This window comes from Chironomus tepperi, unplaced genomic scaffold (genome assembly GCF_022539635.2).
Source record: "Chironomus tepperi strain 1889 unplaced genomic scaffold, CSIRO-AGI_Ctep_v1 contig_346, whole genome shotgun sequence".
Lineage (NCBI taxonomy): Eukaryota > Metazoa > Arthropoda > Insecta > Diptera > Chironomidae > Chironomus > Chironomus tepperi.
In genome coordinates this window covers 1277864-1295643 of record NW_027226468.1, presented here as the reverse complement: position 1 = coordinate 1295643, position 17780 = coordinate 1277864, and the positions used below count along the sequence as shown (strand labels likewise).

Genomic DNA, 17780 nt, shown 5'->3' with positions numbered 1-17780 from the left:
TCTAGAAAATCGTCTACGTAAATTGAGCTTGGGCTTTTTAACTGCATTATTGACTTTTCAAACAAAAGCATTGATAAAAAGTACGTCAACTGTGACTAAACGCAGTGATGCGCAAGCCATTTTCGTTTGATGAACTTTCTTCATCTTGAACTTTTTTAGACAAAGCATTTTTGCACATCTGGTAGTTTCCGTATAAATCGGTTTATCGGCACGAGACTCATCAGGCCAGCGTGGGTCTGAATTGATGACGAATTCGGTTAAAATTCGACACCATTTCTGAGTCACGCCGGCCTGATTCGCAACATGGAAGATTTAGGTGTGTCTGGTGCTGAATTTTGGATCGATTAACTGACTTGTGATATTAGGGACTTAACTTCAAACTCTAATTAAGTTCTAAGAGTGAAAGTTGGATCTTTAGTTATTTTTTCCTTCTTTTTGTCATAACAGACTAGTCTAGTCTAGGTAACATTGACTAATGGAATCTCAAGCCCTTGTTCTAATTGAAGTACTTTTTAGAAAGCTTTGTCATGTAATATTCATACATCGCAGTACAAAGTTTCCCCACAACTGAACTAAATTTAATAAATTATTCCTCTACATCTGCGACCCGAATGCGAAACAACAGATAGGAAGGCGCAGGAAAAATTATGTAGGAAATGAAATATGAATCATTTATTGATAACTTTAATATGGAATTAATTTCCAATCATTGATCTTTCTTCGAGAATAATTAATCAATGTTTTATAAATACGCATGTATTTGCGATAAGACAAAAGAAATTACAGAAACAATGGAACGTAGTTAAAGGTAATAGAAATCAATAACAATAGTTTGTTTGTGAAAACTTTTTGTTTTATATCCAATAAGGTTATTGAAATTAGAGCAAATTATTCACTAAACTGGAAGCGATGAAATGACGATATTTCCTTCTCAAAATAAACTTATCTCTTATCGTAATAATATTCGGAATAAAAAAAAAACAGCAATAATACTTACAAAGATAGCAAACGTAAAGCATTTTATTGTTTGGTTTGTGTCGTAAAAAATAAAAGGCAGCAAGTGTCTCATTCATAAAGAATTGATAATATTCTCATGACTTTAACGTATCTAACACATATCATTGAATAATATTGCCCACCATTCACATCACTTGTGCTGCTTCATTAACATATATTCGAATTCAAAGTGCTAAACTCTGATATTTCACTTAAAAACACACAACATGCATAAATACAACACACAACGGTAAGCACTAATCTATAAACATATAAATATAGATTTCTGTCACACGTTCATGGAGCAATCCTTGGCCAAATTTGCTGCATACATTGAAATAATATTAAAAAAAGATAATAAATGAAACGTAAGACTCAGTTTTTATCAGTAAATAAGGTACGATGGTGTCTCTTTCATGTTTACATTATAATCTTCCGAGTAAATATTCATGAGAGATACAAGTCTAAACGACGTAAACGTGCGTGAGAGTATAAAAAAATTTGTGTTATAGTAGGTTATTTCACATGAAATAAAACCGATGATGAAGGTGATCGATGTGACAAATCAAATAAAAATGTTGCGCAATTATGAGAAAGACGAAACTCTTAGAAATAAATGTATTAAATATCTCTGCAATCAAGATTTTTTTACTTCTTTTTATTCCAGCTCTGACTAACAGTTTAACTTGTGAATATTTAATTAAATACTACAGAAATCACTCAATGTAAATTTATTTTTTGTGTTTTTAAAGAGAAATATTTCCGAGCAAATTGACAGAACTATTATTAAATAAATAAAGTGAATTAGTTGCTCATGAAGTGACATAGCTTAAAACTCCTAATGAGCGTATTAAATGTGCATTTCCAATTGCTAGTTTAAAAGTCATGGTGATATTCAATGGAATAAGCTTGAAGCGAATTTAATTTTTAATCTAGTCATCATTGCTGATGTTAATTGTATCGTATGTAAGGGGTTGATCACTAGTGATGTGGAGTGTTAGCAAGGGTTGGAGGTTAGCAATGTTTTTGAATAGAATTGCTGAGTTTCTAGTGAATTTCTGACATAGATACTCGTTTTTATATGAGAAATTACTGTGGATATTTTCATAAACATGCTCAAGCCATAACGTTTGCCAAAATACATAAGCTATCTAAGATTAGTGTTAAATTTAAGATGAACTTAAGCAATACCCCATAGGGACCTTTGGAAATGCGTGTTACCTAAACCACTAAACTAGAAATGACGCAAAACGAACTTGAAAATCACTAGTTTAAACAATATTGCCTCACAAAATGCACAACATCATATGCAAAACCAGCTAAAAGCTACGGATAATCAGAAAATATTGAACAAACTACTTGTATTAAAAATTGAATAATTTTATTTATTGTTGCTGAATATTAGTCCATATATGGTTAAAGTATGTTTAACTACCATATGTTCAGTAGAAACAACAGTTCGTTGATAGAAGATAGATGAAAAATCGCCAAAGCAAATTTCAGCGTGAGTGAGAGCGAACAAAAATATTTTGAAGAAGGAGAGAAAAAGGTCGAAATTTATTTATTTTTTTTCTTATTTTCTTACAAATGGGCAAAAATTTCTTCCTACTCCATTTCAAATGACAAGCGGTGTGTTACAAAAATTAATGACAGGTGTTTATTAGTGCAAAAATTACTGAAATGAGAAACAGAAGGAGCGGCGTCAGAGATCAAACTTGAAATCTTGTTTAAAAAATTTTAATGCAATAAATGAAAAATATTTACATCACGATGATGGGCATCATACAATTAAAATGTTAATAATTGAATTGCATATTGTCATATGCACCGTATGAAAAAACAATTTATGCAAGCACACGCTGTAAATACCTTTTAATCTCCCACGTGCTTCACTCTCTTAAAAATTTACTCAAATGTGTGTGAACATAGCTTACATGTGAATGCTACACGATATAAGCTCATTGAAAAATTATCTTTTATTGAAGAGACCTTCAGGACAAAAGGCTGGTAAACATATAATAACAGCTAATTCGCAATTGATAATGCCATAGACATAAAAACCGAGAGGAGCAAGAAAAAAATTGAAAGTTATTTATTTCTTTTTCCTACCTTATAAATATATTTGACATATTGTTATTATTGTACTTGAACATGTGATGAAGTAGTAATTACGATAAAACAACAAATGATATTCATTAAAGACAATCATCATGAGTGTTTTTATAATCATAACTTATATACACATGTGTCATGATGCACATAACCGAAAGGTGGAAAATACTAAAAAGTATAAAATTCTGACAGGAAAAAATAAAGTACATTCAACAACTTTATCTTGAGAAACGTGAGAACAGTATTGTATTGTCTACTTTATACATATCTATAACACACACTTCAGTGGTCACCTGAATTGCGTAATGCAAAAAATACTTTAATGCTATGCAATGCAACCACAATTTTCGCACTTAACAAATGATCTATTTCTATTTCAATTGGAGAGTAATTTTGTAATCGGTGTAAAATGTAAAAAGAAGAGATTGAAAAGTGTACGTGTAAGATAGTCGCGAAAAATAATAAGAAAAACAGGCATAGAAATGAAAGATCTATTGTTTGATTATTCTTGAAAAAAATCGGTTAGGCACACAACTATGCTGTTTAGTCAGTGGCTGTAGTTATAAAATGTTCGAATTGAGCTATCCCCAACAAAAAATTGGCGAGTATGGTAGAGCAAAGAACCAAATCTACATAGTATAGCAATAAATGTAAAATCCTCGGTAGTCTAGTGGTGAGTAAATTCATATGAAGATGCAAATTAAATAATCCTGATTCACATTTAATCTAACTCAATTTTACTTCCTTTGCTATTTCCGGGAACATGTTAATTCTCAATAACCAGAAGAACAAGCAATGCTATATATCAGTCCATTTAGCACCTTAATATATTTCCCTATAGTCCGATTGTCTTTATTTAACCATTTTTCAAAGTAAGCAGATTCTTTTATGGCCTAGAGAATCTTCACTTTTATTATTACATTATACTATACTGTTGAACTCTTTGATTGCAATCATGTCTGAATAATCATTTTTTTCAATGAATCAAGAGCTAAGACATAAAGAAAGGAAAAAAAATATATATGAATATAAAAAAAAATTACTCGACATTACTATGGCTCGATGATGAGAGGAAGTAACAATGAAATAATAAGAAGTTTACACACAACAAGAAACCGAGAAAAAAAAGAAAATTATGCCGTAACCGTTATCATGTTATTGTTATAGCAAAAAAACGCTTAAAAATTCTCTATTTGACAATGTTCAATGTTTCGAATAATAAATGGGTTTGGGGGATTCCAATGAAAATCATTATCATGCGAAATCGAATTGTTTCTTCGATGATGTAAGTAAAGAAAAAAAAAGCTTTTTTTACGCCCTCCGAGCAATTTTGATACTATTTATCATCATCGATTGACATATGAGTGATAAGAGTAGAGAAAACGTTAAATTAAATTTCAAGGTTGTTCGCGTGTGTGAAAGAAGAAAACAATGGCGAGAACGGATTTTTTAAATAATCTAACACAATCTCTTACTCTCTTCTTTGTGTCTTCTTCTTATGCATTATACGCGATCTTTTTTAACCGACAAGTTATACTGTGCTTACAAAGACGTTAGACAGAGTGATGAGAAACTTGTCTGTGACTTTCACAAAAAAAGAATTAGTTGAGAAGTTTTAAGTGGGATGATAATTAGAGCGCAATTTGGTCAGAAGGGATTTTTTCCTGAATATTAAAATTTAACGGACTTTTCAATATTCAAATTTCAATTCACAAATTTAACGGACTTTTAGAGTTTGAAATTTGAATTATTTAAATTCCAACGTTTTTACTGATATTTTAAGAAAAACAAAAACTTAATCGATTCCAATAAAACAGACAAAACGAGTTAATCCAATACAATTAGAAGATTAAAGTCGAGTCGATTTAAAGTTAGTCAGAGAAGAAACAACAATTAAGATGATGAATTGAACTTTTTTTTCTCCGTCTCTTTCTCTTTGAATGCACTTCAATAGACATGTTAAAATGACCCCATCGACATTGATGGTGCATTAAGAAGTCTAGTTATACTGCATAACAGACATTTCACAGTTTATATTATTTTTTTCCTACCTGTTTTTATAAAAATTATATTTATTTCTCCTTTTCTTTGTTCCTTTCCTATGTTGATGCTCCTTATTAAATCCTTGAACTTCTATTTCACTTGCGTATATCCAAAAATGCAATTTAAAATATTAATTTCACTCTTTTTGTCAACAAATTTCCGCGTTATGGGCAACGAATCGATTTAATTAATACACATTTACAAATTATTTAACTTTTCTTCTATTCTAATATATTTTAATTCACTGTGTGGATGCTTATTTTATGTGTGCAATCGACGAAAAAAAATTTAACTACAAAAAATATTTAACAAATCTTGTTTTTATCGATTAAAAATGCAATTTACTTTTCTGATGTCGTATTTTAAGCCTATTTAATATCGTAAATTATCGGCAATGCATTTAACTTAATCTTTTTCTGTATTCGTATGCAAAAACTTGCTATAATTAATTTTTTTCACTAATTTCTGTTTTTCACTAATATTTTTCTAAATATGTCATTTAATTTCAATAAAATATAAGAAAATAACACGAAAAATTGTTCAATCTACACTTGAATAATAAAGTCTTGTTTGTTAAACGACACAAAAGTTAATAATATTAACTAAAAATGTAATTTTTTAAGCAAACGATGTTTTCTGCTCAGCGAACTTTTTCAGAATGTTGTCTCTCGTAAAACTTTAAAAGCTGATTCTCTCTTTTTTCCAATATTGAGAATGTATGTGATGCAATGTTATTCGTGACTGCACGACAAAGCGCCTTTTTAACCGTTTTTATTGCGAAATTAATAAAATTAAGTTTTTTTCTACGAATTTTTTATTTTTCTTTAAAAAACGCGGGAATTTTAACGAATTTTTCAAATTTTAAATAAACTGGAATGAAATGAATTTTGAATTACTGAATGGTTTTGGAATTATTCACTGTCAATTCAACTTTTGTAATTTTTTCACAGATTTTCTTCTAAAAACTTGAATTTTTCAAAACTTACTGTAATTAACACAATTTTAAATACATACGACCAAAGTGACCATTGCTAAAGATCTGTGAGCATTAAAATAATGTTAAAAACGGTTGTACTAAAAATAATGCGGGGGTGAAAAATTCGAAATTATTTACTTTATTTCTGTTAAGATTTCAAGCATGTCGTTAAAAACTTAGTTAAATTAATTAATAATCCTTTAGAATAAATCAAAATCAGCAAAAATCACCATCAGATTCTTATAAAATTTACAAAATAAACTTGTGTACCAAAAGTCAACTGTCCCAATCAGGTTTAGTACAAAAAAATCCCTCAAAAAATAAAGAAAGAATTGAAAATATTAAATCACTTAAATTAATTATTACATCCAAGAAATGGCGTCAACAAGCACGCCTGAACAAAAAGTAATCCTTGTAGGAGACTTTGGTGTTGGAAAATCATCAATTTTTAGACGGTACATGTGTGATACATTCATTAATTCGAACGACAGAAAAGCTACTTTAGGTAATTTATTCAAAAACGTAATTAAGTATTTTAGCTGACTGGATCTCATTGTGCAATAAATAACTCATTAGAAACTGCTCATTATTCATTTTGCTTCAAATAATCACAAGATCCAGCGAACAAATTACTGTCAATTTTGACATCTTGTCTTATCAATTGCGGAAAGATTAATTTTATTTACTTGTAGGTCTTGATCATTATTCGAAAACATTTGTAGTCAATGGACGTAATATAAAATTATTATTGTTTGATACAGGAGGTAATAATCATAAAAAAAATTACTTAATCACAGAAAATTAATTAGATTATTTATATTCTGTATGTAGGAATGGAGAGGATCGCGTCTGTGACATCATCGTACTATAAATTTGCTGAAGCTGCTATTCTGTGTTTTTCAATGGACAACGCAAATTCATTTCATAGCTTATCACAGCATTTAGTGGACACAACAATGTTCGCTGAGAATGCAAGAATTTTCCTATGTGGAAATAAAATAGATCTGACAAATATCGAAGTTTCCGATGACGACATTCAACAATTTATAGAACAATGTCATGGATTAATTCAAGGAACATTCAAGATATCGTGCAAAAATAATTCAAACATTAACGAAATGTTCACTGTTATTGCCCAAAGTCTATGTGACAGTAACCGATCTAGATTAGAATTGCAAGCACTTGAACATCATGGCTTTAAAGTTCACCCACCGGAAGATAATGTCGAGAATTGTTCTTGTTAGCAATCGGCAAGCGCTCTTTCCATCTTTATACCTGGATCCGACCTTTGAATTCAATTCCACTAAATTGCTTGGATCTAGAAAAATCCAATAGGTCCAGCAATGTCTAACGAATAATTCAACTGGAACGACTCAGGTTGTGAGGAGCGCTTGCTTTTTATGGATGTCTTCATTAATAGATTAAACCAACTAATAGATTCACATCATGCATTTTAAATTACCTAAACGACTTTAAACGTGATTAATTAAATTATACTTATATATTCATTAAGTAATTCTCTGTGTAATATATTCTACAAACTTTTAAAGTTTTATTTCCATGAATGGATGAGATTAGAAAAACATGTGAAAGAATGTGAACAAAAAAACACTTGAAACTAAACTTTATAATCGCTTATCTTAACTATATTCCATCATCATCATTATGCAATTGTTTTTAACAATGAAAGAAAATTAATTAATTAATGTTATGCCAAAAAAATTAATGTAGGAATATGAAAAAAATTTGTCACAGCTTGACTGAAGCGCATTCTACGCATCGACTGAAATAGTTAATCAGCAATATTGTCAGGTACAATAGTCTAAAGTACAAGATTTGAGGGATTTTCTGGAAGAAAAAAAATGTGTTCTGATCTGAGATGCTACTGGATGTTGTCAATTTTTAAAAGTCTGAATTGATGCTTTACTAGGCCTCAAAAAATAATGAAGGTTTAACAACTGAAAAGTTCAAATTTGAAATTTTTGAAAAATAACGGTCCGAAAATATTTGAAAATATAACGACCAAAAAGAATTTGAAAGTCTGATGACAAAGCTAATTTGAAAATTTGCAAGAATAACGTTCAAAATTTATTTAAATTATAACGGTCGAAAATATTTCAAATTCTTGAATCGGTCCAAAAAAATTTAATCGGTTTTCTTAAATTTTAAAAAAATTTGTAACTGAAATTGTCCAAAAATCCATTTTCAACCATCCCAGAATCATCAAAGTCAGTCAAAATGAGATGCTGTCAAAAAAATAAGAAATGTGCTAAATGAAAGAGATAATTTCTGTTTGTTGCTATCCATTATTTCATAGCCTGACATAGAATTTCTAAAATAATATTTAAATTCAATTTTTTATTGCATTAACTGAGCTTCATTTACGACTAAATAGTAATTAACATAAAACAATAGATGAGATAGAAACGAAAAAAAAAAATCATTTTTAGATTTGCAGAATTTTTGATACTACACACTAAAAAATAAAGTATGGCAGCAGAAAAAGAAAGTTAATGTACGAAATAAAAGAATAAAGCTGAAAAAATAATAAGAGACATGCTTGAAAAAAAAGATGAAAAATTTTTGTTGCTTTTTTTTGGAATCTACAAGAAAATTTAAATTTTTAATGCTGTGACCATTGTATTGTCTTAATGTCGATGCCTTCTTGAACCATCTCCCATAATGGAGACATTTCCCTCAGTCTATTAACATGCTTTATAGTCTTGTCTATTGTATAATCAACTTCCTCATCTGTTGTGAATCGTCCAATTCCAAAACGAATGGAACTATGTGCTAAATCTTCATCAGTTCCGATAGCTCGTAGGACGTATGATGGTTCCAATGATGCTGATGTACATGCTGATCCACTGGACAGTGCAACATCCTTCAATGCCATTAGAAGTGATTCACCTTCAACGAATGCAAATGACAGATTTACGCAGCCAGGATATGAAGATTCTGCATCTCCATTCCTAACGACATGCTCTAAATTTCCCATAATTCCATCAATTAATCGTTTTGACAAATATTCTATCCTCTTATGATCATATGCCATTTCCTTTTGTGCTATTTGACATGCTTTACCCAATCCAACGACTAGAGGAGCTGGCAATGTTCCACTTCTAATTCCTCTTTCCTGTCCACCTCCACTTTGTATAGCTTCAACTCGTACACGTGGTCGACGACGGATATAAATAGCTCCAATACCTTTCGGTCCATAAATCTTATGTCCACTTATTGACATCAAATCAATATTCATTTCATTGACATTAAGTGGAATTTTACCAACAGCTTGTGCTGCATCAGTATGGAAAAAGACTTTCTTTGATCTGCATAGCTTTCCTATCTCTGACATTGGTTGAACAACTCCAATCTCATTATTAACAGTCATAATTGATACTAATGACGTTTCTGGAGTGATTGCTTTTTCAAGTGCCTCTAAATTAACAAGTCCACTTTTTTCAACAGGCAAATACGTGATTTTAAAGCCTTCACCTTCAAGTGCTCGACATGAATCTAAGACGCACTTGTGTTCTGTCTGTGTTGTAATGATATGCTTCTTTTTAGAACCATAGAATCGTCCAACGCCTTTAACTGCAATATTATTTGATTCTGTTGCACCGGATGTAAAGATAATTTCCTTTGGATCAGCACCAATGAGGCTAGCAACTTCAGAACGAGCTTTTTCGACTGCATTTTCTGTTTCCCAACCATAATAATGTGTTCGACTGTGCGGATTGCCGTAATAATTTGTTAAAAACGGCAACATTGTATCTAGAACTCTCGGATCTAGAGGAGTTGTGGCTTGAGCATCTAAATATAATGGTCGGCCATCTGGAACTTCATCTCTGATGTTGAATTGCTGAAGTTTTTGATTTCCTAAAAATTTCAAATTGTGAAATTTTTTCAATTTTTCATGAAATTAATTAATGACATTATACCTGATGATGAATATCGACAGTTAAGCACCTTTTGACTGATCCTAGTCTGTCTGAAGAAATTGTTGGTGATTCCTAGACGTAAAATTGATAGATTCATTTTCACAAAAATTTTATTAAAATGACTTGTTTACAAAGTGTCGTGTACTAAAGTCTTATCATAAATTTTAGAACACGATTTGAATGCTGCTATTTTGACTTTCTGTCCATCGGACAGGTAGCTCTTAATCTTATTATTATATTTTGTTAAATTGCAACATAGGTTAATTAACTAATTAATGAGAAAATTGAAATAAACTAACAAATATCCCCGAGAAAACTACACATGATTGACAGAGACTAATTTTTAAATTTTAAAAATCCGTTAAGTTTTGTTTACATTTTCAAAAACTTTAGAAACAAAGTTTCTTAATTAATCTTTATTCTTCTATCATTCTAGCAACAAATCGCCTTAGTCTCGATCATAATCTCAAGGAAGACACATTCCTACGCATTTAGAACAAATTTTATTGACAAAGACGAGATAAGAAAGAGAGTTGAATTAATTTTTTGTATTTTTAATTTGTTACAAAGCAGACACAAAGTTTTAAGCAAGCCAAAGTTAAACATTAAGAGTTCATTAACATCCATAATATAAGGAAAAGTAAGAAATGTCACAAATTATCATACTTTTAATAGAAAACTAAAAGTTTCTTTATCATTCGGTATTTTTTCAAAAAATAATTAGTGCAAGCTATAATAAGAGGATCTCGCGAGCATGTATCATCGGAAATTTTGGAAGATGCTGACAGTCCAGTAGTTGAAGAAGCATTCGAGAGAACAACTTTAGCAATTACTAGAGACAAAATAGTGAAAGGTAAAATTTTCCTTTAAAACATCCAGTCAATGTCGCATCATGCATTTTCCCGTACATTTTACATTCTCATACTCTGTGCATGACTCATTCATACTCTATAGCAGTAAACACAAAAACAGCTGATCACTTATTCATTGTGTTTTTTTGTTCTCTTTACGTCATTTTAGATGTTTGGCAGAGAGAAACGCGTAAGCCACTTCCTGTAAATGCTGATTCTGATGGATATGTTACACGATTTGAAATTCAATTTGCAAGAATATGTCCAAATGCTGATAGTGAACAAGCTAGTAATACGAAGAAATTTGTTGTTTATGATGTTATATGCACTTTGGATTCAACTACACAGGCTGATAAATCCCCAGCAATTATTGAACGACGATATACAGATTTTTTGAAACTTTATGAGGCCCTTAAGAAGGAAAATCCTCAATTATTGGCCAATGTGGCCTTTCCAAAGAAGAAAATTTTGGGAAATTTTACAAGCGATTTAATCAGCGAACGAGCTTTGGCTTTTGAGAATTTTATGGACTATTGTGTATCAATTCCTGCCTTACGTGACTCTCCGAGTTTCCTTAGTTTTCTACAAGATGATGATCTGACAAGAGCGTCAAGACTACTCGACGAAAGAAGAAATGAGGCTGCTGTACCAATTTTGGAAAATAGCTTTCAACTTGTAAGTCAACAATAGCTATTGACGTTATATTCCTAATTTAATTAACATACTTATAAATTTTCATTGCAGCTGAACAAAGTATATTTAGATAAATCCCGTCAAGTGCTTCTTTTGTTATGTCGATTAGTTTGTGCATGTACAACATCACCAATATCTCATCCATCCTCAATTAAATGGACTGATTTAGCATTGAGACGATTTGATCATGTATCTGATACAGAAATTCTTGTGCTTTATATACCATTATTGAATACTGCGTCATATTTATATTGGCAGAAAGGATTGGATGCAAAGCCGATAAATGACAGATTAGAGGAAATGGGACGTAAAGGTATTAAGATAAAGGATACATTAACCCTTATTCAATGTTTACACACAATGGAACCACGAAGTGAAACTTTCTGAACATCATAAACTATAATTACTACTTTTTAATAATCTAATTATTATTGAATCTTATTTTTAAAACCTATGACAGTAATTTTTCTCATGTTTAATATTGTGGCTTATTCTTATCGAATGATTTAATTATTGTGACAAAAAATATTATTCCTATGAGATTATTTTAAATATTTTATGACTTTATTGTGCATATATTTTTATGTAACTTGCCAATATTAATTGATTTAATAAAAAGTCGATCAAATTTATATTGCATTCACGTGTTGTTTTCTTTAACTGTTAGATTTTAAATTTCTAACGGTTTTCTGAAATTTGAAATATGTATTTTCTCCAAAAGTGGGCATTTCAAGAAAACCGTAAAAATGCTGAGTTTGAAAACCATACAAATTCAATACAGGACAACTCAGTTCCTAATATTTCAAAACCATACAATTTTTCATCCTTCAAGAAAACCGTACAAATTCAAATGTTTTTCAACCACATTTGAAGTATCAAAATTTTAATGAATAATTTTAATCAAGTTTACATTATTAAAGTAAGTATCGATCATGATAAATCGATAAAGCAGTCTAGTGAGTATGTATACGACATGAAATACGGTGTGAATATGCATTTCAATGCTTACTACATTAGTTTTTCATTTGTAAACAAAGCAAGATGAATCAAGAATTTTTTGATAATATTGTTTATTTGAAGGATTTAAAGACAACTCAGGATATAGTGCATGAATATACACCGAAAGATCAAAAAAGTGCATTAGTTATCGATAATGGTTCATTTCAATGTCGCGTCGGTTTTGCCAATCGAAAAACGCCGCAATTAATTTTTAAAAATTTAATTTGCAAGCCTCGAAAAGACAGGAACAAGAAAGAGACAAAGGAGGAAATTCTACAGCAAGCACCGCCAGCAACATTGATTGGAAATGATATAGTTAACATTGAAGCTTTGAGGTTCCAGTTGAGGACACAATTTGACAGGAATGTAGTCACGCATTATTATATTCAGGAACAAATTCTGGATTACATTTTTACACATTTGGGTATAAATACGGAAGGTGCTGTCAATCATCCAATCGTTATGACTGAAGCTATGGTCAATCCAAATTATTGTCGCTCATGTAAGTATAATTGAATTAATTAAAGAAGTGAATTTCTAATTTGCCGGTTTTAACTTCCAGTGATGTCAGAATTGCTCTTTGAATGCTATCAAATCCCATCTGTATTCTACGGAATCGATTCATTATTCAGTTTTAATTATAATGACAACATTAAAGGAACTGGATTGATTATTTCACTTGGATATCACACAACTCATGTAATTCCATTTATGAATGGAAAGCATATAGCTGATAAAATCCGTAGAATCAATGTTGGTGGATTCCATATGCTGACTTATATGCATCGTTTAATGCAGTTAAAATATCCCGTGCATGTTAATAACATTACACTGAGTCGAATTGAAGAAATATTCCATGAACACAGCAGAATTTCTTATGATTATATTGAAGATCTGAAGAAATGGTCATCACATGAATATTATGATAATCATATCAAGAAGATCCAGTTGCCATATTCTCAAAGTGCTGCCACAACTCAATTAACGGCTGAACAAAAAATCGAAAAGAAGAAGGAAATGTCCAGAAGACTTGCTGAAATTAATGCAAGGAAGAGAGAAGAAAGATTGGCTGAGGAGGAGGATCAGTTGCAGAGATTGGAGGAAGTTTTAGGTATGTATGCAAGAGAATCTAATTTAAAGAAATCCGTTAAAGTTCAAATTTTAAAAACCGATTCAATTCAAATTTCCAAAGACCGTTAAACTTTGAATCTCAAAAATTCGTTAAATAATTATTAACTTAATTCCTTTAACTTTACAGAATCATTCGACGACGAAGACACAGAAGACTTTGAAATGGGATTAAAAGAACTGAATCTAAGTACATATGAGGAGCTGGAAAAGACTATTGTAGCCACAAAGGCAAGAATCGATAAAATAAAGCAGAAAATGCAGGCAGCAGAATCTGGAGTCACGGCTGAAGAAAAACCTGTTGTAATTCCTATGCCACCACAAGGTGTTAGTTTGGATGACTGGCTGAATGAATGTCGTGAGAAGAAAAATGCTATTTTAGAAAAGAAGCAAGTCAGACGACAAAGGCGCTCAGATTTAGCAAAGAGAAGAACAGCAGCTGCACAGGAAAGAATGAGAATCATTTCAAAGTTAGCTGGAAAAGAGAAAGGAACTGACGATTTTGGCTCAAGAGATGAAGATTGGGATGTTTATAAGGCAATCAGTCGCGAACAAGACAGTGACAGCGAAGTTGAGAATGAAAAGTTGATGGAAATTGATGAGATTTTGAGACATCATGATCCAATGCTTGAGGATGAAGAGAAATTAAAAATGACACCAGCTGAATATCATCAAGTAAGTAACTAATTCATATAATTGATTTATTGCTCTAAACTTAGAAGATTTTGACGCTCTAACAAGTATTTCGCATAATCATCTTCACTAACACTTAACGTAACAGGTGGAATCATAGCACCTCCTATCATCCTTCCTTCAGAATTAAGGAAATTGAATGTTGTGCATGCTTGTTCTGTTTGAAGCACTTCTACATTAATATTGTACTTTTTCATAAATGATAATATCCTTCTTTGGAAGTCTGGTGTTGGCTGTTGATCTCCAACCCCCAACACAATCATATCTACTTTCGGTTCCATTATCCTGAATATACTCAATGAATCTTCATTGATGTCCTTAAAACTTTCAACATTCCATGACAGAACAGATCTGAAATTAGGCAATTTATTATTTGACATTCCATTCTGTTAAGGTAATAGATACATACCTCGGGAAGATAATCATTGGACCAACTATAAATAAGTCATTATTCAATCGAAATCCTGCTTGACTTATTCCATTAATTAAAAGTCCATTTTCCATATCATTATTTAATACTTGAACTGATGTCTTTCCATCACCTTCATAAGTTTTAGCTCCTTTATACATGCATGTTCTTTTTGGTATCTGATAAGTCGCCCTCGCGCTTAATTTAATTAAATTTCGATTTATTAATTTTGTAAACATTCTGAAGCAATAACTTAGTGCTAAAAAATCTGTGCTAAAAATTTTCAAATTTTATTTTTCCGTTATTTTAATGCTAAATTTAATTTTTCGTTACAGCTGCACTTCTCAGTCGAAGCTATTCGTGCTCCTGAATTACTGTTCCAACCAAGCATGATGGGAATTGGTGAAGCTGGACTTGCTGAAACAATCGATTATGTTTTAAAACTGTTTACAGCAACAGAACAACAGCAACTTGTTGATAATATTTTTCTAACAGGTGGAATAGCCAAGCTACCAGGCTTGAAGGAAAGATTATGTAGAGAATTAATGGAAATAAGACCATTTGAAAGTAAATTTAATGTAAAGATTGCAAAAGAGGGGTCATTTGATGCTTGGAATGGTGCAAGGAAATTTACAACAAGTGGAAATAATGTTAGTGCTCATTCGATAACAAAAGAAGAATACTATGAATTGGGTGGAGAGTACATCAAAGAAAATTGTTTAAGTAATTACTATTACAAAACACCGGCTGAAAAAATTGACACAACAGTTGTAACTTAAGCTTTTATGAATGTTTTTCTAATGAATTTTATGAAGAAATTTAATTAAATATTTTAAATGTCAAGTATTTTAATATGGAGCAGTTTTGATTGTCCTTTTGTATGTTTGCGAATGTCAATTAGATGTCGAAACCAGAGTTGCAAAACAAGCATCTGTGACAGAAAAAAACTGTACAATTTCTTAATAATTTGTATGGTTTTGTAAGAAAAACCAGACACATTATTAAGAAATTGTACGGTTTTTGCCTGTGACAGATGCCTGTTTTGTCACTGGTCGAAACAGAGAATTTGTACAAGCTTTGTGATGTGATCAGATATAGAGTCAGGTCTTTTCTATTCACCTAGGTATCAAGTCGGAGCATGGTTCCGGTATGTAAGTTGCTCATGGGACTACTGTGTGAGCAACGATGCAGAAGTGCTGGGAATTAGAAACTGGCAGACGTTATCTAAATGCAGATTCAGCTTCCGACGAATTCTCAATGCGATAAAACTTCCCCGTGCACCTTCGCCAAGGAAGTAAGGAAGTAAGGATGATTGAGAATGTCCATTAGATGTCGAAACAGAGAATTTGTACAACCCAGCAATAGAGTCAGATGGAAAGCCTTTAGATATAACCTGAGTTCCAAGTCAGAGCATGGTTCCAGTATGTTTGAGATATTGGTCTATGGTAATCGATGGTCAAGGCAAATTTAAGGAATGTCGAAAATTTTTTTATTATCCTGACATCAATGATACGAAGAATTTGCATTAAAAACAAATAAGCTATTTCAAAGATTATATTTCCATCAAACATGCTTATCGCTTAAATATTTAGTGATGGAATATAAAAATATTTATTTATATTTTTTTTTGCAAGTAGCACTCAAGGTAATAAGGCTACGGAAGGTGCGGTGGCTTGATAGATAAGATCACTCAACAAGCATTTCATCAACGAATCGCATTCATGAATGTTAATATAATTGGCTATAATAGTAGAATGAGAAAAAAATTGATGAATTATTGAATATGAATGAGAAAGATTTATTGTGGTTTACTGATTATCCCTTTTAATATGTACCTGATCTGTCCGATTAAGAATTTATCATAGTTGCCACGTGTTTCGCGTGTAAATATTTTTAAATTTTGTGTATTTTTAGGCATGATGTAAGGTTTTAAATTTAGAAGCTTTATTTGCTCAGACTCAAAGTATTGTTTTCAATCAAATGCTCTATGAGCTGCTCACCTATTCAAGAGATTTTGAGTATTTAAAACTCGAGGTGGAGATTCCATGAAAAAATAACAAACTTGTTCGACGTCATCAATGCAAAGTTTTTTTAAGGAATTTGTGTTATTTCCACAAGTCATGACTTAGCCATGATATTTAAATCCTTTTAAGATGTTCTTACCTGCTGCAAATCGAGTCATACCTTATATAGCCAAAATATTCTCAAGAGAATTCTCGATCAATGCGAAAAATAATCCAAATCACAAATAATGAGATTTAAATTTTTAATCGTCGTTTATAAAAAGGTCAATAGCTAATTTTTGAAGACTAAATTGTGAAGGTCGTAAATCTATTACATTTTAATTTATGGCACAATACACAAAAAAAGAGACTTATTTAATCCAATCTATTCATACATTCATATAAAAATATTCATAAAACGCGTAAAACAAGTGATCATCGTTGTAATCATCTTTTGCTTTTGTTGTGGATGCTTCGACTACCTATGTAAAAATGTTTCGCATCAGCGTGGTGCTATTCGTTGAGTCCGCACTGTCAAAAAGAAGAGGCTGAAAAAAAAAGTTTAATAAATTTAATTAAACTGTTTTTTTGCAACATTTTTGAATGTTCACGTTTGCTTTAAAGGTGGATTTTGTGATAATTCATGATGAATGTGAAGGTTAGGTGGTTCTATCGAATGATTTGGTTGTACATTAAGTAGAAAGCTTATTGACGGATATTTTTGAGGTTAGAATTGATGTTTTGTTGATAACTTCTCTTTTGTAGTTTAAATTAGGTTCAATGCAACGTTGATCAACTTTTGCCACTTTTTTACAGCCTTAGCAACATATTTTCCTATTTTTAAGCAGTAGATAGACACTTTTATTGCCAATAAACTTTTCGAAGTGAGAAAAAAAGCATGCTGAAATTTGAAAAAGTTCAAAACTTTTGTAAATT

The 17780-nt window shown here is 31.2% G+C and overlaps 5 protein-coding genes across 6 annotated transcripts; 3 read left to right on the top strand and 2 right to left on the bottom strand.

Moving 5' to 3' along the window:
- Positions 1-6416: 6416 nt before the first annotated feature.
- Positions 6417-7569, top strand: RabX6 (RAS oncogene family member RabX6). Its single transcript, XM_070644751.1, has 3 exons — positions 6417-6632; positions 6820-6891; positions 6959-7569. Exons 1-3 carry the CDS (start codon positions 6503-6505, stop codon positions 7369-7371), a joined length of 615 nt encoding a protein of 204 aa, XP_070500852.1. The 5' UTR covers positions 6417-6502; the 3' UTR covers positions 7372-7569.
- Positions 7570-7715: 146 nt separating this feature from the next.
- Positions 7716-12201, top strand: Snx21 (Sorting nexin 21). Its single transcript, XM_070644749.1, has 4 exons — positions 7716-10708; positions 10793-10921; positions 11089-11594; positions 11664-12201. Coding segments are annotated over exons 1-4 (972 nt in total). The 5' UTR covers positions 7716-10707; the 3' UTR covers positions 12000-12201.
- On the bottom strand, positions 8688-10214 carry Nfs1 (Nfs1 cysteine desulfurase). The gene is made up of 2 exons (XM_070644748.1): positions 10069-10214; positions 8688-10006 (listed from the first exon to the last, which is right to left on the bottom strand). The coding sequence occupies exons 1-2, from the start codon at positions 10163-10165 to the stop codon at positions 8751-8753; spliced, it is 1353 nt and encodes a 450-aa protein (XP_070500849.1). The 5' UTR covers positions 10166-10214; the 3' UTR covers positions 8688-8750.
- Positions 12202-12483: 282 nt separating the features above from the next.
- Arp5 (Actin-related protein 5) lies at positions 12484-15693 on the top strand. 2 transcript variants are annotated; one of them, XM_070644776.1, is made up of 5 exons: positions 12484-12531; positions 12693-13113; positions 13174-13722; positions 13870-14414; positions 15177-15693. In XM_070644776.1, exons 1-5 carry the CDS (start codon positions 12499-12501, stop codon positions 15618-15620), a joined length of 1992 nt encoding a protein of 663 aa, XP_070500877.1. In that variant the 5' UTR covers positions 12484-12498; the 3' UTR covers positions 15621-15693. The 2 variants fall into 2 exon arrangements, with proteins under 2 accessions (XP_070500877.1, XP_070500876.1); XM_070644775.1 differs by lacking the exon at positions 12484-12531 and having other exon boundaries at positions 12648-13113.
- LOC139093920 (NADH dehydrogenase [ubiquinone] 1 alpha subcomplex assembly factor 3) lies at positions 14408-15088 on the bottom strand. The gene is made up of 2 exons (XM_070644777.1): positions 14842-15088; positions 14408-14783 (listed from the first exon to the last, which is right to left on the bottom strand). The coding sequence occupies exons 1-2, from the start codon at positions 15078-15080 to the stop codon at positions 14441-14443; spliced, it is 582 nt and encodes a 193-aa protein (XP_070500878.1). The 5' UTR covers positions 15081-15088; the 3' UTR covers positions 14408-14440.
- Positions 15694-17780: the final 2087 nt, after the last annotated feature.

Bases quoted from the DNA above. Each gene is read 5' to 3' on its own strand.
- RabX6 (XM_070644751.1), top strand. From the start codon at position 6,503: ATGGCGTCAACAAGCACGCCTGAACAAAAAGTAATCCTTGTAGGAGAC. The intron at 6,633-6,819 runs GTAATTTATTCA...ATTTACTTGTAG, and splicing joins CGACAGAAAAGCTACTTTAG to GTCTTGATCATTATTCGAAA. The intron at 6,892-6,958 runs GTAATAATCATA...TTCTGTATGTAG, and splicing joins ATTATTGTTTGATACAGGAG to GAATGGAGAGGATCGCGTCT.
- Nfs1 (XM_070644748.1), bottom strand. From the start codon at position 10,165: ATGAATCTATCAATTTTACGTCTAGGAATCACCAACAATTTCTTCAGA. The intron at 10,007-10,068 runs GTATAATGTCAT...TGAAATTTTTAG, and splicing joins CTGTCGATATTCATCATCAG to GAAATCAAAAACTTCAGCAA.
- Snx21 (XM_070644749.1), top strand. The intron at 10,922-11,088 runs GTAAAATTTTCC...ACGTCATTTTAG, and splicing joins TAGAGACAAAATAGTGAAAG to ATGTTTGGCAGAGAGAAACG. The intron at 11,595-11,663 runs GTAAGTCAACAA...TTTTCATTGCAG, and splicing joins TGGAAAATAGCTTTCAACTT to CTGAACAAAGTATATTTAGA.
- Arp5 (XM_070644775.1), top strand. From the start codon at position 12,654: ATGAATCAAGAATTTTTTGATAATATTGTTTATTTGAAGGATTTAAAG. The intron at 13,114-13,173 runs GTAAGTATAATT...TTTAACTTCCAG, and splicing joins TCCAAATTATTGTCGCTCAT to TGATGTCAGAATTGCTCTTT. The intron at 14,415-15,176 runs GTAAGTAACTAA...TTTTCGTTACAG, and splicing joins CACCAGCTGAATATCATCAA to CTGCACTTCTCAGTCGAAGC.
- LOC139093920 (XM_070644777.1), bottom strand. From the start codon at position 15,080: ATGTTTACAAAATTAATAAATCGAAATTTAATTAAATTAAGCGCGAGG. The intron at 14,784-14,841 runs GTATGTATCTAT...GCCTAATTTCAG, and splicing joins CCAATGATTATCTTCCCGAG to ATCTGTTCTGTCATGGAATG.